General features: G+C 46.9%; 1 protein-coding gene across 1 annotated transcript in view; it reads right to left on the bottom strand.

Moving 5' to 3' along the window:
* Nucleotides 1-23,834, bottom strand: part of LOC123627460 (putative thiamine transporter SLC35F3) — an 80,579-nt gene that overhangs the window by 42,778 nt on the left and 13,967 nt on the right. Inside the window, exon 2 of the mRNA XM_045537017.1 lies at nucleotides 21,600-21,924. Within this exon, the coding sequence (XP_045392973.1) occupies nucleotides 21,600-21,924 (325 nt within the window). The remainder of the gene's footprint in view (nucleotides 1-21,599; nucleotides 21,925-23,834) is intronic.

The raw sequence follows: 23,834 nt of genomic DNA, 5'->3' as shown, positions 1-23,834 counted from the left end.
TAAAGAAATCCTCTGCCAAATGAACAGCCCTGTTTTTTCAATAAATACATTGTAAAAAGGCAAAGGGGGGAGAAATAGAGACAGATGTGTAGAGAATACAGATTAAACCATTCATCAACCAGTCAAAACGTGACTTTTACTAGATGACTGGAAATTTGAACCCTGATTAGATAGTTGACACTGGTAAGGAATAATTATTAATTATTTTAGGTATGGCAATGGTATTGCGGCTATTTTAAAAATAAGGAATCCTTCTATATTGGAAACACGTACTGAAATATTTATGCATGAAATGATAGGAGGTCTGGGATTTGTTTCAAAATAATCCAGGAACAAGTAGCGGGGAGGATAGAGTTGAACCACAGCGGGCCACTTGTCGATCATTGTTGAAGCCGGGTAAACAGGCACATGGAGAGGTTCCCGGTACTATTCCCTAGTCCTTGGTAAATGTTTCCAGTTTTCTGTAATTGAAAGTTAAAAAGTTTCCTCTGTGCTCATGCTTGGCTTTGGGCCACAGGCGTCAGAAAGGACAGAACCTGCCCGGCATGGCTGAAGGTGCAGAGCTGAGCCAGGTCAGGTGCTGACAGCTGCAGGGTGACTCAAGGCGGGAGTGTTTGCTCAGGGGGGACATCTCCTAGCAGGACCAGGGTACCCCACTGGGAGCTGGGCCGACCCTCTGCAGCATCGACATGAAGCCCTTCTCATTTTGTGAAAGTTGCTGGCTTTCAAAACATTCCGATACATTATTGACACCACATAAACCAATATCCTGCAGTCATTATAATGACAGCTATGAAGCCTACGGAGTAGCACTCCCCCCTCCGAAGACAACTCAATGAAAAGAAGATTCAAGATTTTACGTGCAGGTCATCTCAGCTCTGTTACCATATGCAAGTTGCAGCGGAAGGCAACACAGCGAAATGACAACAAGAGGTGTGCACGAATGATGCTTGGTTTTTTCCCTTTAATGTGGCTTATAATTTTTCTTTAGAATGAAAACAGACTTTTAGAGGTCAAAACACAAATTTATTATTTTTTCACCAAAAGCTGAACCTTACACAGTCTACCCCCCAAGACAGTCTGGTCCTCCGTGTAGAATGCTTTTTTCCACACCAGTTCTACATACATGTTGCCAAATGTTTGGCTCCGCAGTCCACCAACAATTGTCTAAAGCCTCCTTGAGATTCATGCCCTGAAGGCAGGGTTGCAATTTCCAACCTCATCTGGAGCCTCTGTTTTCCCTGACACCGGATAAAGACCCAAGCTCCCAACCTACCTCGGGTTGCACATTGAGATTACCTGGAGAGAAGCCTGGCCCTCCGCCTCCCCCGCCAAAGATTCTGTTTAATTTGTCTGGGGTCTGGGGTGGGGCATCTGAACTCTCAAAAGCACCCCCCCACCCCAGTGATTCCAATGTCAGCTAGGGTTGGGCACAACTGTCCTAGCCTTCCTGTGACACTAGTGAATCTCAGGTGTTGGCTGTTGCTAAGAGCTGCTTCCAGATGTCACCATGCACCTGTGGTTCTCAAACTCCAACCTGCCTTAGAATCACCTGGAAAGCTGTTAAAGCATGGATGGTCGGGTGCCATCTGGAGATTCTGCATTTCCAACAAGCTCCTTCCTGGGTGGTACTCACGTTGCTGCTCCAGGGACCACACTTTGAGAACCCCCCAGCCTTCTAGCAAGGCTCAGAACACTGTCCCCCACACTCCAGAGTCAGCAGAGCCCATGACGTAGAAGTAAGCAAGATGAATGTTACTTGAGGTTTCACAAGGGAGGTGGCATGGAAAGTTTATTTTGCACACTAAGTAATAATCTTAATAGGAACTAAAATTCTCATTGGAAATTTTTGTCCTGCTTAGAAATTTTTCTTTTCTTTTCTTTTTTTTTGAGACAGAGTCTCACTTTGTTGCCCAGGCTAGAGTGCTGTGGTATCAGCCTAGCTCACAGCAACCTCCAACTCTTGGGCTCAAGCAATCCTTCTGCCTCAGCCTCCCGAGTAGCTGGGATTACAGGCATGTGCCACCATGCCCAGCTAAGTTTTATATACATATATATATATTTTTAGCTGTTCATATAATTGCTTTCTATTTTTAGTAGAGACAGGGTCTCGCTCTTGCTCAGGCTGGTCTCGAACTTCTGAGCTCAAACAATCCACCCGCCTCGGCCTCCCAGAGTGCTAGGATTACAGGCGTGAGCCACCGCGCCCGGCCAGAAATTTTTCTTTTAAAATTCTTATCTCTTTTAAGCTCTTCATCCTCAACAGAACCTAAATCTGCCTTAAGTCCTAGTCCTCGACTCCTAGATTTTCCCTCCATGCCACTGTGTGTTTCTCCCTCTCCCAAACGGAGCTTCTCAGTCTTGGCCCCTGCAGGCTGCACCCTGCACAGAGTTAGCAGGAGCAATCCTTTGGGTTACGGTGCTTAGCAACTCCTTTCACCAGTGATCGTGTGTGTGTGTGTGTGTGTGTGTGTGTGTGTGTGTGTGTGTGTGTGTGTGTGTATCTGTGGGTCTGATTAGGTCAACAAGGTCCCTGAAGGCCAAGCTGCATGACACTGGCACATCTGCTCCGGATACGAACCGTAGCCCAGAGCTGTGGCAACCTGGGAATGTGAGCAGCCCGCTCTTGTTCCAAGGCCAAAGCCATTAGTCAGAGGGCTTTTTGCCTAATAGAGGCTCCCTCTGTGTTAGAACACAAACAGTCCTGTTTCCCCGCAGCAGACTGAGTTCCAATACCCCCACCCCGGGGCTGCAGAGGAGGAGGGGAGCAGAGCCCGAGGCCCTGGCAGTGCAGAAGGGCTCGCCATCTGCCTGCAGGCCACAACCAGAACCCCCTGCTGGCACCACCATCTGAAGCTGTGACATGTCACAGCTTACCTGTTGGAAATGGGCCGATGGTATGGGCACTGGGGAGGCTTCATTTGGCAGACTCGGGTCATAATTCTGCCAAAGTCAAAGGCTAGAGGACCTCCTGAGGACCAGGATGGGGACTAATGAGGATAGCTCATCCAGAAGGAAGCGGAGCTATTCCTTCCTCCTTGAAGAAGAGATGCTAAAACAGCCATTGCAGCCACCACGACCAGGCCAGCCGCCACCATTCCTGAGTGCCAACCATGTGCCAGGCTGGCTAGGGCTTTTTATGCACTATTTATTAATGCATTTATTCCCACATTCAAAAAAAAATTGATGGAGTCTCACTATGTTGCTCAGGCTGGCCTCGAACTCCTGGGCTCAAATGATCCTCCTGTTTCAGCCTCCCAACTGGCTGGGACTACAGGCACGTGTCACTGCACCTGGCTTCCAATCATTTCTTATAGTCATATCAAACGACCCTGTAAGGTCAGTCTTATTATTAACCCCATCTCACAGGTGGGAAAACTGAGGGTCCAAAGAACTACCCTTCCCTGATACCAGCGGCTGCCTCTCTGCCGGTCCATGACTGTGTTTCTCCCAGATAATTACTAACATCGCTTCACACTTTCTCCCATCCCTAAAATAACTCCTTCCTCTTTACAACCCATTACAGAGTGCCTGGAAGGTTGAGATTATACCTTAGGCATCACTTTACCCTCCAGCATTTAACACAAGAGTTTGGCACATAGTAAGTGCTAAGTAAATATTTTTTGGAATGAACACCAAGAGCCTCCTCTTTACCCAGCCAGGCAACAGTCCTGGGGGGACACTTAGTGGCTGGAGAGATGTCATTCTTGTGGGGATCCAGGAGGAAAGGGTTTCCTGTCTGCAAACCCAGGGTTGACTCTCTGCTGTTTACTGGCTGTATGATACTAGTGAAATCCTTTCAGTTTTCTCAGTCACCTTATCCATGCATATCCATAGGGGTGCAATAGTGTCCCCAAAACAGTAACGTCTCACTCCTACCAGCATGATCGCCACGGGGACCTCAGGCTTGTCACACCCCTTTCTTGAGAGACAGCCTGGACGGGTCGCCAGCAGCAAGCCCAGTTTGTCATTGTGTTAGCTGAAATCCTACTTAATAAAGTTATTTTCATTTTTAAGGGAAAAAGAAATTCAAAACACCTTTCCATTTTTTTCCCCTGATTTGGCTTCATGTAAAAAAAAAAAAGAAGAAGAAAAGTTGCCCATAGTGATTTTTTGATGCTTAACTATTCATCTGATCCTGTCGTATTAGCCTTACTACATTAAAATTATTAATATTTATCTCTCTTCTATAGGTGAAAAAGATGAGGCTCCAAAAAGCTAAGCAAATATTATTCAGATATTTGAATTCTATATCCCAAGACCTGACACAAGAAATTTACCCCTCAGCCGAGACAGGTCTTACCATTCAAAATCCAGACAAGGGGGACAGGGACGGATCAAAGACCAACACCTCTGCCCAGTGGGCTTTCTGGGATCTGAGCAAAACTTACATAGAGCAAACTCCAAACTCCCCAAGTGACTTTTGCCTTAATTCCAGATGGTCATCACTGAATGCCTTTCTGAATTACACTGTAAAATGTCACTTCTTTGGTCTAAATTGGTTGATTTTTTTTTTTCTTAAGTGAGTATGCAAAGAAGAACAAAAGGGCTGATCTTTGCTTTTGAGTTCCTAGGGCCACCTTTCACAGAGTGCAGAATCCCCTGGGGCACTTGTCACAAATGTAGAGCCCGGGGCCACTCCAGGAAGGAATCAAAATGTCTAGAGGCTGACCCTTAGAATCAGCATTTAACTAGCTCCCTGGGCGATTCTTCCACACACTAACTCTGAGGACTGTTTTGAGACACAGTAGCCAGTACCAAGGAGCCTGATGTACAGAAATGAGAACATTCAAAACAGCTCAGAGTAGCCTGCTCTCTACAACCCGAACGAACGCCTGGGGGAAACTGTTTAAAATGGTTGGTTCAAAATGATAAGGGGGAAAGGGAAGTAATTTTTTGTCCTAAGGCAGAATGCCAATATAAAAAAAGGAAGTAAACTGAAGGTTTAAGCAAGTTGTAGATTTGCAGAAGATTAATCTTGTGAAAGGAATTTTGTGTGTGATCAAATTGGGTAAAATTAGAAGGGGATTATTTATAAGGTTTTCTAAAAATTGAGCATTAATATCAAAAGCACATTGGTAAAAGGCCAGAGTCTGGGCCTCTGTGTTGGAACAATGGTTTTCTCAGAGTATTGATCTGCTCTTTAACAGAAAATCGTAAGAGGTTATAAAAGGTTTATGGAAATCGTATCTTGTGTGGTCAAAGCTGGATGAATTTGTTTACAAGGTCCTATTAAAATTATCTTTAGTATTGATAAGGCACTAATGTACAAGTAAAATTTGGTTTTCCTTTTTGAACAAGATTTTCATATAATATTAATAAGAGATGATAAAAGACTTATTCACCTTTTGAGTCAACTGCAAAAAAAAAAAAGAGGGAAAGACGGAAAGACATTCTTCTGGTCTCATGCTATCTTTACTGTGTCTTTTTATTGTTTGAAAAATGGACTCTCCTTTCTATTCAAAGAGTAAAGGTTTTTGCTTTTTGAAATCTTTCAATTATCACGTTAGCTAAATAACTATTATTTTACAGTGACCTGTGATGCCATTTTGAGCAAGTATTTTAAACCTTTGATATTCAATAAACTTTCGGAAATCTAATTTCAAATTCTAAATTCAGTATTTTATAACCTCAAATTAATTTTTTGGTTATTACTGCCCCTCGAAATTCAAGAGAGACGTATCGGGTTTGTTTGGCATGTTAAAAATCATAGGGAAAGCATTGTCAAATAAGAAATGGTGTTTAACTTGTACAAGTGTGTTATTAACATGTGTTCCAAAATTGTAGGACAATCCTAAAATTCTGATATATGTTAGTTATCTGTTATCAGGTTTTAAAAATCACAGTTTTATTTTGACGTGTTAATAATAATAATCATTATTATTATGTTAAATCATTGCATGCCACAGAAATAACCAAATTTCCTTGTCAATTGCATCTTTAGTCACGGTTACTCTGTCTTTTCCCATTCACAGACGATTATTTTTTTACTTTGGCTATCCTCAAAAAGCTGTTTACAATTGACTATAGTCCAAAATTTGCTTTTTCTTCAGGGAAATTCATGGGAAAGGACCCTGACAAGTACTCTTGAATACGGGTTTCTGATAACTTTGGAGATCCTATCACTGGACTAAGTAAAAACTTCCAGAACTCTAATAAAACGGATGTGTTCATGAAGACTGCTAACCCAACATCAAGCAGAACAAGAATTCAGTCCATGGGATGGAACTGATAAAGCACTGAAATGATTTTTTGACCTTCTGTTTGGAACACTGCTGATTCTTTGTATAGTCTGTTTTCCAGAATCAAGAAAACATTTTTCTTTTGAGCTATTTACAGCTCATAGCAATTTTATGAGCAAAATTGAAACATCTGCCTTTCTCTCTACCTGATTTCTCCAAAATTTGCAAACTATTTGTGACTATTCTTATTTTATGGCAATCTAGACATCTGTAGAAGTTCAATAAGCGTCTGTTTTCTGTAACAGGACACAACTGGAGACATTGGTTATTTTACCAAGGTTTTGACTAGAATAGCATATTTTTCAGATATGACCAGACTGCTTTGAGAATTGAGGTTGACTGTATAGAGCCAATAAAATGTCCCTTGGAAAAACTAGCCTGGTACCTTGTCTACACAGTTCCCTTTCAGTGTTTCTGACATTGTAATAAGTAAAAAAATGTCACTTGTTGACAGGTCCAAGAAACTCAAGAAATTTTGGGACCTCCAGAAAGAGGAAGTCACCCAATTCATACAAGTATTACAGGTACAGTCTGGTGGCAAACCCTTGGCTTGGATCCTAGCCTTATAACACAGGGAAAGGTCTGAAAAAGGGCAAAAGGTTTTACAATTTGTGTCTTGAAAACCCCCACCCTTTTTGGGAATTAAAACCTACATTCCTGCCCAAGATAAATAATCAAAGGGGCAGGAAAATGTTCTTTGCTGTTGTTTTCTAGCATCTTAAACCACAGGAGATGGCTCAACAGAATTGTCCGGACAAAGGTTATGAGATCGTTCTTACTGGAGATAAGGTCAATTAAAACCACCAATTATAGTTGAACAATAGCCTGAAGCCATGACATGTGACACTGGCCACGTAGACCCAGCCCAAACACCAAAAACCCCGCTTTAAAAAGGCCTGTATTTCTGTTTAAAGTCAGGATGGTGATCTTTTGGGACACTTGTCTGCCGCCTTCCTCGTTTGCAGGCAAATTAATAAACTTCTCTTTCCTCTTCCTCAAACCATTTGTCCTCTTTCTTTGTTCTCACTGATTCAGCCTCGGGGACAAGTACCGAACTTTTGGTAACAGCCTCAAGTCTTTTAAAGGTCTGATCTGAAATTCCTTGTGACAGTTCCAGCAAAGTCAACTCAAAAGAACCTGTACGGCCAATCGCTATTCTTGTTGCAGTTTATGTGAATAATCAGGCCATGTATAACAGTATAACTGATTTTGCCGGTAAATTGGTCCTATTAAGATTTATCTTTGCTAAAAATGGGGAACTGGAAAGAGAAAAATTATGTTTCAGAGGAAAATTATAGCATACCTATTATTAGATTCCAGGCCTGGTCATTGTTTCTGAGTTTCTATTATTTACCTATAATTTGGCCTAAATCCTGAATTATTTCCTGGCTACAACAAGTCTCTAAAGAAGAACCTGTATTTAATTTCCTTGATGATTTTTTTTAGTTGACTCCTCAATGGAATAAGTTTTACTATATATCTCTCATTGTTTTGCTTCTTCCAAGAAAACAAAAAGGATGAAATTCCAAAGACTAGAGATGAATCAACAACTGACCGAGGATTGCCCAGGAATGAGACTTCCTGGAGCTGAAGGAGGAAGGGTGTCTGTCATTCTGTCATAAGCAGAGATTAATCATCAATGCTTCCATAAGAAGATTTGTGATCAGCAGTGGGGAAACGAGAACATTCTGAGCTATGTGAGGTATGCAAAATTTATCAGGCCCGGAGAAACATGAGTATGGGACTTCAGCCATGTCCCCCCCCTGCCCATGCCTGGGGGCAATTGTTTAAAGTCATTTTGTTCCTAACTAACTGCCTTGTCCATATTTTCATTTTCCTGGAATTTGTGATACAAAGAACAATTTACAGTCACTCAACTGCTTATATTATTTTAATTGAAATTCTTAGTAAGCAACTTAGGAATTGCCTCTTCTTTTCCTTTAAAAATCTACTTGTAACTTCTGCTAATTGGAGTGTATATTCAGGGCAACTTGAATCTATGCTCTGGGTTGTAGTCCTCAAGCTTGGCCCAAATAAACTCTCTACGTATCTTAATCTTGCCTCAGCTTCTTACTTTTAGGTCAACAATACCAGCTAATTTCAAGTAGACGGGTGCTTCAAAAAGATTCAGAAAAACTGTTTATTTATTTATTTTTTCATCGAGTTGTGAAACACCCCCTCCTCTCCTTTCCTACACGATGCATTTAGCACACTTTTCTTAGCAAACTATTTCTTTAGGAGAAACTCAAAAACCTTCAGTTCAACCTCTGCCAAAATTAACTTACAACTAAAGGGGTTGGTTGAATGAGTGTGACTTTGTTATATTTGAAGCTGTGATTTCACGGGTTAAAAGGCATCAGCATAAAAACAAAGATATCTCTGAATATAGCAGTCTGACTAATAGATATGCAACCACCAGAGAACGAAAATAGTCCACTAGAGAGACTACCCTTGCCCTGCCTAGACAATGGTGTCAGTACAAATCAGGAAATGGCTTCTTTATGTTGAAGTAACCCTTCCCCAGAGGAGCTGGGGCACCCCCAGCCTGCATCATCTGGTGAAGCATTCTGAAACTGTACTTAGCAGCTCAGTTATGTGTGCAGCAGCTTGGATTGAATAAAAACCCTCTTTCATTCTTTCTTATTATCATTGGGTTCAATTAGCTAATGGGAGGTGGGAAGCGATTAGCTTGCTATTAAATGGCAGTGATAGGCTTTTGTTTAAGGCCTGTGCAGCAGTTAAACTCAATCATCTACAAAGGGAATGCTTGTTAAATTTCCCCTTGCTGGTTTAGGCCAATCATTTCAAACTTGTTATTATTGTTTTGAATCTTGATAAGGCCATGCAGTGTACCAGCTATTAGTTCAGCTTGGTTCCATCTCCCTATTCGATTTTAAAAATGCATCCTCTTGCTTAAAAGGAAACTTACGTCCTTTTTATTGCAGTCTCTGTAGTTGCAAAGTTGTATAGAAAAACAAAAATCATCCTAACATAAAAGTATTCCCTAGTGAACCAGTTATAATGTAATATAAAGGTATTTTCTACTCAACTATTTTTCCTCTTTCAACACTAGCATCCCTGTCCTTCCTTTGATTCAACATCCTTGTCCATCTTCTTTTGCTGAGTGCAAATACATGGCAATTGGTTGCAAAGTGAATGGCAAATCTTGCCAAAAAACAAAAACAAAAATAAAACTGTGATTTGAGAGACCAAAATATTAGTAGATACCCCTTTATCAACTAAGATGGACCACGAGGTTAAGGAAACAAAGTTACCTATGGGTCAAGGGTTCAGGGCCCCACTGGCATGGCGAATTTCTAAATTCCTATGGCTCTAAACTCCCTAATAGGACCCCTCCTGACTCTGACTTACAACCCAGACCACTACAAATCTGTTTGAACTGGCCTTACAAACATTCTTTTCTGATGACCAATTGCAACCCATTTCAGCCAGTTCATAGAGGCTGCACACAAACTGTCCTTGTGTCCTATAGTTCACCTTTTGATGTTTCTTTATAAATTACCCAGCCTCAGAGCATTCCTTTATAGCAACGGAAATGGACTGACACAGGGGCCATTGCCCCTTTCCCCATCCTCCTCTCCATCTTTGCTGTGTCCCAACCAAACGTTCTACGGTTTCCCACCACCAGGTTCACCGATTTCCACACATTGCATCTCTTTTTAGCTTAGGGTTCCATATATTTCTTCTTCTGTTGGGGATAGTTATTTAAATATTATCTTTAAAAATGTGCTTCTTAGAATGCTAGTCGAGGTGTTATGTTCAGTGGGAAAAGGTCTATGATTTCCCTCTTATCTATTTCAGCCATCTTTCCTAGTTTGGTAAAATATGTTGGGGAGCACTGAATGCTATATGCCCCACTTGGAAGGTTCCAGTACATATTAGTACTTTAAAGACTGAGGGGTTCTGCGGTCAGAAACTACACATTCCACAAACTGACTTAATCAGAGCAGCTAATTAACATCTTGTGCTACCAACATTGTGTGGAATGCACTTCGGGGGACCAGCCTCAGGATGACAAGCAGGCCTGCTGCGGACACCTGTGAGATCAATCATCTACCTGTGCTGATGTGTCAAGTTCACCTGTGAACTAAGAACTGGGAGAGAGCATTTGCATTTAAAGTGGCTTATTTACTCTCAGGATGAATATAACTGGGGCCCCGTTTTATTTGCTGCAGAAGAAAAAAGCAGGGCCCTGGCTGGGTCACGGGCCACCAATCCCACCTTCCCACAGGACCCTGCCCCAACCCTCAGCAGACCAGTGACCCCCTTCCCGTGGGATGCAACTGCCCAGTGGACTTGGTACCTGGACAGGGGCGGCAAGAAGCCTCCGCCAGAGATCCCCACCAAATATGCCGCGAGGGGTGGGAACCATGAGCAGTCTGCTCAGACCTGTGGGATAAGGGGACCCTCTCTTGTCAGAGCATTCCCCAGTGATGTGAGGCACACCCTCAGCCTGGCCTCCCTGCTAGCAGAGAAGGAAAGCACCTGAGGGTTTCCTCTTCCTCAACAGGGAGGATGGAAACTTCCATATGGGATAAAAGGAAAAACTAGGAAAGAAGCTAGAAACAAACAAGGAAGAAGCGGGAAATTGAGTGGAAGAATATGACAGTCCACATGCCCGGAGCTGGTGACAAGGATGAGACTGCCCATGCCAGGTGAGGCCAGACCCTCTTAGATGGAGGAGTGCCAGACAGAGGAGACAACGCAGGCTCCAGCGAATGAGTGGGATACGATGCCTATCCCCCACCCGGCTCCATCCCGCCACTCCCAGGAGGACACTGTGTCTACTGTCTACTGTGTTGGTCAGCAATGCCCTGCAGCATTTTGGGATTCCTGATTTAGCCACCCGCCAGCTGCTTGTGTCCTGGGACACTTTCCCTAAGACTCACCCAGAGCACTTGGAACTTTCCCCTCGTCCTGATTGGCTGCACAAGCAAGAGATTCTAGCAAAGCCTGCACTATCCCTTGCATGTAGCTGCAAGTTCACCCCGGGCTGCGCAGCTGAGGTTTCCCCCTGGCCTTCACTCTGGGCGGTGCATGACTCTGGAAGGGCAGGGGTGTGTGGAAGACAGCTTGCTCACCTAAGCGGCACCAAGGGACAGGGCTTGGTTTCTGGGCTGTGACATGGTGCTTCTTATAGGAAGCGTGTTGGGCCTTAGCCTCAGATCAAGAGACTTATCAGTGCCCTTTGAACACAGCCAGAACAGCTCTGCTCGGAATCTCTTTTCCATATGGCATTTCCCTGTGTGATTTTTCTTTGTAATTAGAAGAAAGTGTTTCTCTGCTAAACGCCTCCCCAAACCAAAAGTGAACTAGCCAACCAAACAACAGAACAACTGGCCAACCAGTCAGCTGACGAACCCACCTATCAAATGACAAAGTTTAAAACCATTGCTATATTACATGTACACACACATATGCATATACCCCCCACATGCACATACTTATGTGTGCAACTGTGCACACGCATGCACACACACACACACACACACACACACACACACACACACTCTTCTCTTCCTCTCTTCTGTCTCAAGCACCCGGCCCCCAGCATAGCCATGCAACTTGGTCTTGGAACTGCTTAAGAAGCCACTGCTGGTGCCGAAGCTCCACCCCATTTGGTTTCACACATTGGTTTCCAGGTTTCCAGCCCCATGAACTTGTGACCAGGTCTTGGACTCGGTATGGTTTTCGTTCCTTTGAGACCATCACACCCTGCAGTGTCTGTCACCTCTTCTGTGCCATGCCCCAGCTTTTAGGGCCTCACCGTGGTCTGGCCTTACCTCTCACCTGCACCACCTGACTTGAATACCTACAGCAGCCAACTCGGCCTCCCAATTCTCAGAGCACACAATTCAGGGAGCCACAATAACACTCTGCTCTGCTGTTCTCGCTGCTTCTGGGCACCATTTGCTATTCCTGCCTTAACTCATCACGCGGCTGTCTCTGCCTTACGTGTGGTTTTTATTAATGCTAGGTCCTCCGGCGGTTCAGTACATAAAAGGACGTGACTCGAGTTATACATGACTGTGTTGTCACTGGCTGCAATACTGCACGTATTGGACACTATTTGCATAAACATAATTCACCTATTTAGAAGGGGGGAAATTCAGTAAGGAGAAAGGTATCCGGGAGACACCTGGACAGCAAACACATCACCTTTTTGTTCTTACCATTTGGCAGTTCCGGAGTAGTTTTCCACTCTCTGAATAATTTATTACCACATTTGTGGTCTTCTTTATCCAGGTGGATATTATTTTCCACTTATGGATAAAGGCCCCGCTTCTCAGAGAAAGGACAGAGCCAAGTTCTAGGGGGACCTGGCTGGACCTAGAGACGCCCGACAGTGTACAGACGGGCTTGAAGTTCAGCCGGCTGCACCCACCAGCTGCAGGGAAAATCAGGGTCCTGACCTCCCCGCCCTCCCTTAAGGTTAGAGAAAGCTTTCTTGAGGAACTACTGCTGCCCCGGTAGAATCCTCCACCCGAGCCCCTTCTCCCGCCTCCTCAACTCCAAGCCAGGGGCACCAGTGGCCTTTTCTGGCCCAGTAACACCCCCTCCTAACAGAGGGGTCTTCGCTTCAGATGCTGTGTTGGATCCTATTTTCCAAAGGTGGTGACAATAGTACCTCCCATTCCATGTTCTCTTCCATGAGATGATCCTGCCACCCTCCAGTCAAGAGGTGGTGTTGATGTCCCCCTGCCCCTTGAAACTGGGCAGGCTCGTGACTGCCCTGACGTACAGTATGGTGGAAGTGACACTAGGTGACTTCTGAGACTAGGTTCTAGAAGGAATGGTGCCTCTGCTGTGTCTACTGAGATACTCAGCTTTGGGGCTCCTGAGCCAACACCACAAAAGCAGTCTGAGTAGCCTGGGCCACCATGCTCTGCGGAAACCCAGGCCACCCAAAGAGGCCACATGTTGTACTCAGGGTGACAGCCCCAGGCGACGTAGCGGGTGACAGCCAGCATCCACCTCCAGACATTGAAGAAAGACACCCCAGATGATTCTAGCCACCTGCTGTCAAGCTGTGCCACCCAGCAGAGGCTCTGAACATTATGGAGCAGGGAAAAGCCATCCCTTGCTGCCAGCAAAAGGGCTGTTCATGCCATTAAGTTTCAAGGCAGCCTGTTAAATGGCAATAGTAGCTGGGACAGATGCAAAATCTGGAACCCCATAGCAGGTTAAAATGTTAGCAACACCTTTGTGACCCTAACTGCAAAAATCCTCTTAAATTCTTCTCTTCTAGGACTCAGTGAGCTTTAAGAGCATGTGAAATCCTAGCCAATATAAATGCAGAGTTGAAATTTCATGGAGACGGGTTTTTATTCTCACTTCAATCAGACGGCATAATGGAGCCTCTCCTACGCCGGAGTTCGCTAATTTCAGACTTGACTAATTTCCCAGAGAAAGTCTGACAATCAAGCAGTTCTTTTTTTCCTAAAACTACTTTGTCATTCAAGGGCTCTTTCAGACTTGGATCAGTTTATCATTCTGGATGGTTGTGAGGATAGGGGGTCCCTTCCTGCACTGCCCCTTGGGAGGGCACCTGCTGAGAACAGATCTTAGTGAGTCCACTCCGATAGCAGGCGTGAGGATGACAATACCGCCATCGCCCACAAGATAATTTATTCCTTCCTTTCCCCTGCCTCCCTCCCTTCTACCAGTGCCCCAGCAGGCACTGGGCCAGGTCCCGGGGACATGCAGGTGAACAAGACAGACAAGATGATCGATGATCCCTGTCCTTAGAGAGTCCCATTTTCTGCCCAGACACTCTTCTAAATTCTTATATTCAGAATAAAAATAAAGCCACATGGGCGCTTGTGGGCAATGAGGATAGCTACCTACACAGAGCGGAGGATGCAGGTTTCTAGACTGACTCCAACACCGGGCTGTGCGGGAGGGAGGGAGACGGTATTGAGTGTACTGCCAGCTGCTGTGTCCAACTCCCCAAGTCAGAGGCTTGGCGCACAGAGGGTTAGTTCTGATTCAGGTTTGTGGTTGACAGGTGACGTTTCACCCCTTGGCGATTCCCCTTCCACCTTGTAGCTCTGCCGTCCCTCAAAATCTGGGGATCTTGTGCATGCGGCCCACGGAGCAGGGTAGCGGAGGGTAGAAAATGCCCACATGCTCCTCATCTGCCTTGCCTGGCACATGTCACTTTGGAGAGAAGTCATTTGGCCCAAGGGATGCCAAGGGAGGCTGGGAGATGCCTGGACAGCCCCTCCCTGCAGCAACCCTGTGCGGTAGCTGGAGAAGTGGGATCTTGGCTTCGGAGTTACCCATCTCTGCCGCGGGATGATTTGACTTTGCCAGTGCAGAGTCAAACAGGACACTAGTGGCTTGTTTAGGACTCCTGAGAGCCGGAGGCTTGGCCAGGAAACCTAGATGGCCTCGACCCTCCTCTTTAGGGAAGATCTATCAAGCCCCCTACACCCCCAAAGAGGATTCTGCAAGATACATATGTACATGCGTCCCTCAGTTTACCTTGTCAATCCCCTCAGCTTCCTACATAGGAAAAAACATCCTTACTAAGAAACAAGGGCACTCCCTGAGCTGGGCTTAAACACATCAACTTTCATCCACCTTTAACAAAACAAAACACTTAAAAAACAACCAAGAAGCCATTGAAAGACCCATCCCCCTAAACTATTTCATAATAAAATATTAACAAGCCTGTCTGCATTTTGTTGGTGGAGAACTTAAAATCTTTCTTTAAAAAAATTCTCTTCTGTTTCCCACCCACCCCCCCAGAGAAACATGTAGCAAAATAATGCCACATAATGGTTCTAATGACGTGTTCCTGCAACGAGAGATCCTTAGTTTCTAGTGCTTTTAATTTATTTTATGTTATAAATTAATGATGTACGTATGATTCAGAGTAACTCATTAAACGGAAGTGTTATAAAATGAGGCGGTTAGGTAAGAAAAGTGTGAAATGAGCCTGATGTATTCCTGAATGTTGCATTAAGTACATAAATCATCTTTGTTTTCTCTCCACTTAAAGGAGAAAACAGGGGAGGAGGTAAGTGTAATTAGCATAATCCTATTTTAAAAGACCCAGGGTGCACGAGAGTAAAATTTGCACACACAGCAGAAAAGGCAGGTTCTTCTGGCCAATCTGATTTTTTATCTTTTGTGACAAACTCAGCTAGACAGTAAGGGGTGTGGCCATGAAACCAATACATGCTTTCAGTAACTGAGAGTTTTCCAAGACCAAGTTTACTGGCAGGAAGACACGGGGAATCCACTTGTAGATGGAGTCCCTCTTGGAACAGGATGACCCAGGCTGGAAAACACATCAGAAGTCTCCCGGGGACCCTAGCTGCGGAGAGCCACTCCTTTCTGAGGACCAGACCTCCAGCAGGTTGGGGCAGTTGGGGGACAGCAGGCCTGGCTTGAGGGGGCCCGGGTGTGTGGACGCATCTGTCCCGCTCATGTTTGAAGTGCATACAATTGTGTTTTGGTGAAGTGGAGGAATGTGTTTGCAACCTTCTTCCTTCCCAGAGCCCAGCAGTGCAGGGTCAGAACAGGCAGCCAATGAACACTTACTGTGGGAAGAAATGCACGCAGGAATCAGGAATGAATGGGCCAGTGAGTGACCAGGGGCTCGATCAGTATTGGGGGGGTGTCAAGGTAACCCCAAGCACCTTCAGACAGACAGACAGGTTCCCAGGGAGGGGTCAAGGCCTCCCCGCCAGCACTCCTTGCTCTATATCATTCAGCACCATCTGACATGCTAAGTCCTCCTTGTGTATTGCTGGTTTCCCCACTAGAAGGGAAGCTCCATGACAGCGGGATTTCCCCTTGCTCTGGTCACTTGCTGCCGTAGCACCAGCACCTAGGACAGTGCCTGACATAGAGAAGGTGCTCTGCGGATTTCACGGAAGGAAGGAAGGAAGGGCTTTCTGTAGCCTCTTAGGATGGGGGTCCTGCTGCCTTGTTTCCGGAGTGGCCTCACCCTATATAGAAGAACTGCTGATGGGAACGACAGGCCAGAACGTGTCTGGGGCTCAGGGAAAGAAAAGGCAAGTGAAGAAACCCCTCAGCTTGCATGGACGAGCAGCCCTGCAGAGGAGGAAGGGAGGGAGATGCCGGGCATCGCTAATTAGGGCCCTGGCTATGTCTTAGCACTCACCACTGGGCCTGGAAAAATTGTACAACTATTTCTGCAAAGAAGATTCCTCCCCCCTGCCATTTTCAAAATACTTGAGTTTGGTGAAAATGACCATTGAAATGCTTTTCATTAACAGAAGAGTGTGCTGCAGGCTGAAGAAACTGACAATTCAGAGCAAGAGACTTGGTTTTATAATACTCAATCTTTGATTTACACTCAAAGTTCTTGCCAATGCTCAGAAACCAGGCACCCCCCCGACCCACAAACCAACCCCTGGTCGTCATCCGCCTCTTATGAGAAATGGGCAGGTAGGCAGTAACCAGTTATATAATTAGCACCATCCATCCTACCTTTGAAAGCACCTCTGATTGTATCAATCCTTTACTCAAAAACCTTTGGAGGCTCCAATTGCCTGGAGAATCAAGCCCCAGCCCCTCGATCCCGCACCAAAAGCACTGGGCCTCCATCTGACTTTGGAATCCTGAGCTCCAGCCAAGCCAGTCTGCCCCCAGCTCTTGCCTCACGTCCTCCTTGTATTTTATTCTTTTTTAAAAATCCTGTTGCTGTTCTCTCCCCCACTTGGCTGTGTGGTCCTTAGGCTCAGGAGGAACATCTGTGTCATTTGCACCTGCCCACGGACACAGAGGAGGTATCTGTTGACCTGGACTGGCCCCAGGCTCGTCCTCCACCCCAGTGTCTATAGCCGCAGTGGCTGCATTTTTAAAGATTCGCTCTGATCGGGGCCTCGATGGCTCCCACTGATATTCACGCCGAACTGAAACTCCTCAGCCTGATAAGAGAGGCCTGCCAGGGTGTGCCCTGTCTAACCATCGTGGCTTCTCTGTCACCTCACCCCACTCACCTCCTACACCCTCGGGCTCCGTGCTCTGTGTCCAGCCTCTGCGCTTCCCCCAGGCTACTGTCTGTCCAGAATGTTCTTGACTTCCTCCTTCAGCACCTAAAGAGCCATCTGCTTGTCCTTAAACAAACTGTTCCCGGCTGATTGCCTCTAGGAAATCCTTCCACCCTGCCCCAGGACACATGCACCTGTCCACTCCCCCGACTCCCCGCCACCGGCCCCGGTTCACCTGCACCCGTCCCCACCTTGGTTATCTAACATCCTTACCAGGTTTGGGGCTCCTGGAGGGCAGGGACCATTTATCATTGTATTCTTAGTGCCTTGCCTAGAGAAGATAACTATTTTCCCAATAACTATTTTCAGAACGAACAGAGCTCCAGATCGCAACTGCTCCACTCTGCTCCTTAGACTTTGAACAGTGGGTGAACTTTGCAGCCGCAAGACACGATATGGTTCCTGAGTAAGTGTGGGTGGCAAGGTGCACACACACTGGGACCTTGCAGGATTTAAGATGAAAGACATCCAAGCTGCCCTTTCCCCTTTCTTGGCTCGGAACGTTGCTCAGAGTGTCTGAAGCAGCAGCAATTGGCTAGCTTACAGAAGCCTGAACTACAAAAGGCAGAGAAACATCTGTCACCACTGTATCCTTCTGTTTTTCTGGCAGCTGCATGACAGCAGAAGGTCTCAGCATTTGCTCTGGAAAACAGGTCACTAGTGCTGCAAATTCCTGGAAGACCTCGGACAAGACTGCAGATGCCCCGGGTCTGCTCCAGCCTGATTTCTGCTGATCTCTTAGATCTGAGAAGCCATCCTCTTGTCCCAGGGTCAGAGGGGCCGGGCGGCTGGGTATCAGCGCTCTTGCCCTCCTCTGTCTCTCCTGAGGACACACCCGATACGGCGTCCTCCCTGTGCCTCGCCCTGTGCACAGAGGTCTAGGAAACAGTGGTTCCCATAGTGCCCTCCAGCATCTGGTGACCAGAGCCCTCTCTGCATTAGTTCTGGGCACTGCTGCCTCCAGAGGGCATCCTTTTGGTCAGCTGTCAGTGTGAAGCAGGGCAGATGAGGGTGGGCGTGCCAATCGTATGGGGGAAGGGAGGAGCCCACTGTATTATAGCTGGGTCCAGTGCTCACTGGAGAGACCACAAGGTAGGGGCTGAGTAGGGCTGAGAGGTTTTCCCGTTCGTGTCTAATTCCCGACAGCAGTATCTGGTCATGAGAAGCCCCGATCAGTGTTCTAGAATGCCCTGTGCAGTCACCGGGGCTACTAGTTGATTTCTCCAAGACAACACTTGCGTGGCACCCTGGGGGTTAGCACTCCTGTTGTTTAAATAGGCCACCACCAGGCAGTGAAAGAACGGGCTACATCCTTCCACGTAACCCACAGAGGATATCACAACACAGGGCTGGTTCCTGGCATTTATGTGGCACGTTACGGTTCGTGGGGCACTTTCTTAGATGGCGTCTCATTCGATGACACAGCAGTCTTTTGCACAAGGCGTCACGCACATCATCGCCTTCCACGCTCCTACGGAGTGTCCCCTAGCAAGAGGCAGAGGACTAGGGCTCGAACATCCTCCGGGTCCCAATCGAGTCTCTCTCAGTTCTGCAAGGAGGAGGTGAGTCCTGATGCCGACATTTGGTCAGATTGGCAGCATTTTAACAACCCTGTAGCTGAGACCCAACAACTCCAGAGCCTTTGCAATTAATGTGCAGCCTGTGGCCAGCGGCACGAGCATGCCCTGGAAACTCATTAGGAAAACAGAATCTCAGATGCACCTAGACCTACTGCATGCGAGTCGGCCTTCAAGGAGACGCGGGGGGGACTCAGGGGGTGCCGCAGTTTGAGGAGCTCTGTGCTGGGCATCACGTGCCTTCCTCTCTCCGCTTTGGCTTACCTCTCTAGCCACGCCTTGGGAAGGAGCTCAGGTGGGGAGGGCTCAGAGAAAAGAAATTTCTTTCTGATTGCTTCCTGATTAACCGCAAGAAAAGCTGGCCTGTCTGTCCCCCTTCCCTTTCTGTGGAACAGATCTCTATTTTCTCCTTTTCTCACCGGCGCCCCCTGCTCAACACTCTAGCCAAGAGACACAGCTCCTCAGCTGACTCTAAATCTTCTCTCTGGCATTAATTTTGATAAGAGCATGAAGATGGAAGATGTGATTTCAGTTTGCCTTGATTTCTGAGAATCCTTAAGTCTGTTTAAAGTCCTCCCAATCTGAGCTGTGACAGAGTCGTGATTTCCTAAGGAAGGTCTGTGATGTTAAAATTTTTTCTCTCCCGTTTTTGAGACAGAGTCTCTCTTCGCCTCTCCAACGGGGTGCATGGCATGATTGACACACCCAATAACTGGTTGGTAAATTAGCATTTCTGCTTAGCCACAGGGCCAATGCAGCTTACGAGCACAAAGATTTCTTTTTTTTAAGAGGTAAAGCAAAGCATTATGATAGAAATTAAAAGCAAGGTTTCAACCACCTTCACTAATCAAGTTGGGATTACCCACCCTGCCCCCAGCTAACAGAGCAGCCACTGGAATTCTTTTGTGATTCTTTCTGGACACTTTTTATAGAAAGATAATAGACTGAAATCAAGGTGTTGATGTCTTTCTATGTATAACTAATCTCTTTCAATGATCTTTCGTTTTTTTTTTCCTACCTTGCCCTTTTAACCACCACTGATCTTGATTCCTAATGTGTGGTTTTCAGTACAATAGTTGAAGTGGAGCCAGACCAGCCCTATGTGGCTGGTAGAGCCAGTATTTTCTGCAGGTAAGCGGTAGCCATGGTGCACATTTGGGACAGCAGCTGGTACTACCGTTTGGGGACCCTTTTTCAGCCTACACGGTTGAAGGTAGCAGGAAAGGAGCATTTCTTCTTCTCTCCCAGTAATTCTTTATCAAGAAAGGACACGGTAAACTCACTTTTAGTCTTTTGTTAGAGGCAGCAGCCTACTCTTCCAATCAGTTTAAAGAAAGACAGACTCCTAGTGATAATTAAATACATTTAGGGCTACTTAACTGTTAAATACATCATTTACTGCGTATGTGCTATGCTCTGTGACTAGAAGCAGGCCATTATTTTACTCTCGCCTTTGGGACAAACTTGGGCCCCACTGAGGTTTCTAAACGTATTTGTTTCGGTCTGGATTTCTGGCTGGTCCATGGGCAGTTGGTTTAAGTCAACATTGACGATCAGAATCCTTTGCTCCAAATCCTTTTTACTAAGAGGGCCCGTGAGACTGGCTGTGTGACTCAATTCAAGCTCCATCATAGGCCCTTCCTCAAGGATTCCTGCTCTGATTTGCAAGTTGGTCTTTTAAAAAAGCCAGGCCAAATTCCCCCTGAACATTAAAAAAGCATGGTGCCCACACCTCCATCTATAACTTTATTGGGACATTATGGTGGAATCCCAGAGAGAAATTCCAGTCCAAGTCCAGACCTCCATTCCCAAACCTCTTTGCTCCTTGGATGCAAAGATGTTTTTAGTCCCCTTGGAATCTCTAAGGGCAACTTCAGAACCGGGTTGAAATCTTAAGCAGGTGGTCAATGGGACATGGCAGTTTTATCGGGGCATGTGTTTGGGGAGGATGGGGAGGAGGGAAGACTCCTCAACTTTCAATTTTTATTCACCTCTGGGACTGAAAAATGACAAGTTTCCAGTGTCTGTGTCAACCCAGCCAGCATTCTTCCCTGGGATTTTTTTTTTGACTAGGCCTGAGTTGGCCCAGCCCTTGACACAACCCACGGGGGATCTACACCTTGGGCGAACATGAGATGCGCTTATTGGCACAGATGAGTGCCAGGGGTCAGCACCCACAGCGTGACTCCTGGGGAGCCCTGGGGGGGGGCTTGCTTTATATTGAGGTAGGGAGGTGAGGTCAGGGTTACCGGCCTCTTTTTGAAAGGGACGTCATTCCAATGGGCTTCATATGAGAAAACAGAGTCAACAGAGTCCAGACAACTGCTTTGGTTTGGATCAGCACACTGCCATACTCAGACCCAAAGGAGGAAGTGTCTTGGATTAGAAAGGAAATGAGTAAGGAAGTCTTTGCCGTGAACATCTCCACGGAAGACATAAGCTACAGGAAGCAGCCAAGTCACCTGGCTTCAGGGACTTGCTGTCCTCTCACCCTGCAGAGCTGGGCTCCCCCCTGCCACTGGCCGTCTCTGCAAGATGCTGCCTGCTCCTCTGTCATCTAAAGGAGCTCCCGGGACTGAGGGACAGGAGGCGTTCGCCACCAAAAGAGAATTCTGCGCCTGAGCTCACTGGGAGAGCAGGTGCAGTCGCTGCGACAGCCAGGTCACCACTGGCTCCTCCCGCCGCCCTCGCGCCGCCGGCCACCATGGGCAGCCCCGGGGGTTGCCTACCTGTATCTCTGCTTCACCGACTGCTTCTCTGCGGACTTGCAGACGTGCCCCGCGTAGTACAACGGGAAGAACAGAAAGTTCCAGTTGGTGGCAAACCACGTGAGGGTGAAGGGCGCGTCGAACCTCCGGAAGGTCTGCTTGGCGAGCTGCGTGGAGCCGGCCCACGAGGCGCACACGCACAGCGCGACCGCCACGCCCCAGGAGACCTTCTTGAGCTGCGCCCGGGAGCACGTCCCGCAGCGGCGGCTCGCTCTCCCGCCGGCCTCCGCCCCGGCCGGCGCCTGGGCCTCCGCCGGGCCCGGGGAGTCCCGGGGGCGCTCCTCCCCTGGGGAAGACAAGGGCGTGGTTAGGTGGCCCCAGACCTGCACCTCGCCGGGCGCCCCGGGGACCCCACCCCGCAGCCCTTGTCACGTCGAGCCGCTGGTGGCGCGGGGAGATTGGGGGGCGCAGCTTCCCCGACAGCCATGGGATGCAAAACTGCAACAGAGGACGATTGCACGCGGCCTTCCCTCCTGCAGAACCTTGGCCTTCCAAGCGTGGTCCAGGGCACCCCGCCTCTGGCAGCAGCATCAGCATCCTCCCCCGCCTCCCCGAGGGGAGCTTGCTGAAAATGCAGACTCTAGGCCCCACCCCACAATCCTGAATTAGCATCTGCATTTCCGCAGGTGATCTGCAAGCTTTGGGAAACTCTCCTCCAGGGACACACAGAGAGGCCCCAATATTTTCACTCTCGCCTGTGTGGGCGCAGGTGTGCGGCCGCGCTACTGGGTGCTGGGCGGTGCTAGCATCCCCTGCAGCAGGAGGTCTTGACCTCTAAAGGGTGCCAGGACCTTAGCAGAAGCTCCTCCCTGGCCGATACTACAAGGCACAGAATGCCAAGACTCTCCTTGTATTTTGCATGTACAGCGAAAAATGGACTCCCCAGCCCCTCTTATTTTTTTCTATCTGCTTTAACTGGCTTCCTGCTGACGGCCTCCAGTCCCACTTCCAAGCTTTACTTAAAAACCACAACCTCTGGCAGCTGGTGTGTGAAGGGCCACAGACTCCCCCATTCTGGAGCTGTGTGATTTCTGGAAACCGGGCTGCAGCCCAAAGCCTGTTCCCGCAGCCCATGAGAAGGTGAAGGGAGTTATTGTCCACTGTTTGCTTTTCATTCATGGCTGTGTGCCTGTCGGTCAGCTGGAAGTTTACACGGAGCTGCGGCTGGTGTCTGGTTAGCTTTTGTCAGGTGTGACTAGGGGCAGATGCAGATTTCCAGAAGGCAGCGTGCTTGGTGCTTGCCTTTGATATGTCCTGCCTGGAACTTCGCTGAATCGGGGGACACAAGTACCAAGAGATCATCTTCACTATAGAGGTCCAAGAAATGAGTATGGAATCTATCGGTGTCAAGTGTACTCTCTATAAAGATTGTTTAAACTTAACAGTAATTGAAATAACTTTAATAACGTTTAACTGTGTTTGGTATGTCATACTTTCTGAAACATTATAATTCTGAGAAGCAAAATCTTGATTCAATGTAACCTATTATGCAGGTGTTAGCTAATACTATCATTAACTGCCAGCCCTGCGTGTATCTGTTTGAGCCAAAGGTAAATCTAAGTGTTGCATGGCTAGTCAAGGAGAGATGAGGTACTTCATTGGCCTGAATTCTGTTTGACACCATGTCTATTATGCTTCATTACCTGCTTTATTAATAATTAATCGCCCTCCTTCTCTTACTTCGCATGTGTGTACATAACCTAGTTGGAAAGCTCTTGGAAGACCAAATGTTTGGCCACCCTCTGAGCTTCTGACAAGTTGTCTGTTCTGCCTGGGCTGCAGGGCAGGAAGATGCAGAGAGCAAAAGGGAAGGCAGACTCCCCTCCTTTTGCTTTCTGCCCTTCCCCGGGGACTACTTGCCTTTGCTCACAGTGAATTCCCACAACGTGAGGCAAATCTAGACAGAAGCACGCACATTTCAATTTACACACGGATTACCTGCCATTTTGAATTAGCATCTGCAGCCTTTCGTTATCGGGATAATTTGCAAGGTGTGCTGGAGGTTAAGGAGATTTGTCACTATCAGTATCACTGTCAAAAACTCATCCTGAAAAGATGATTGTGGAGATGAAAAAAAAAAGTCCACATAAAAATAAAATGCAGTTTCACTATAATAACTCCCAACATAAGAATGGACTCCAAAGGAGGTTGAATAAATTCAGGCTTCCAGCATGTTTCTTCATTTAATCTTTTCAT

Source organism: Lemur catta, chromosome 25 (genome assembly GCF_020740605.2).
Source record: "Lemur catta isolate mLemCat1 chromosome 25, mLemCat1.pri, whole genome shotgun sequence".
NCBI lineage: Eukaryota > Metazoa > Chordata > Mammalia > Primates > Lemuridae > Lemur > Lemur catta.
Note: the sequence above shows the minus strand (reverse complement) of the source record. Positions and strands in the feature narration are given on the sequence as shown.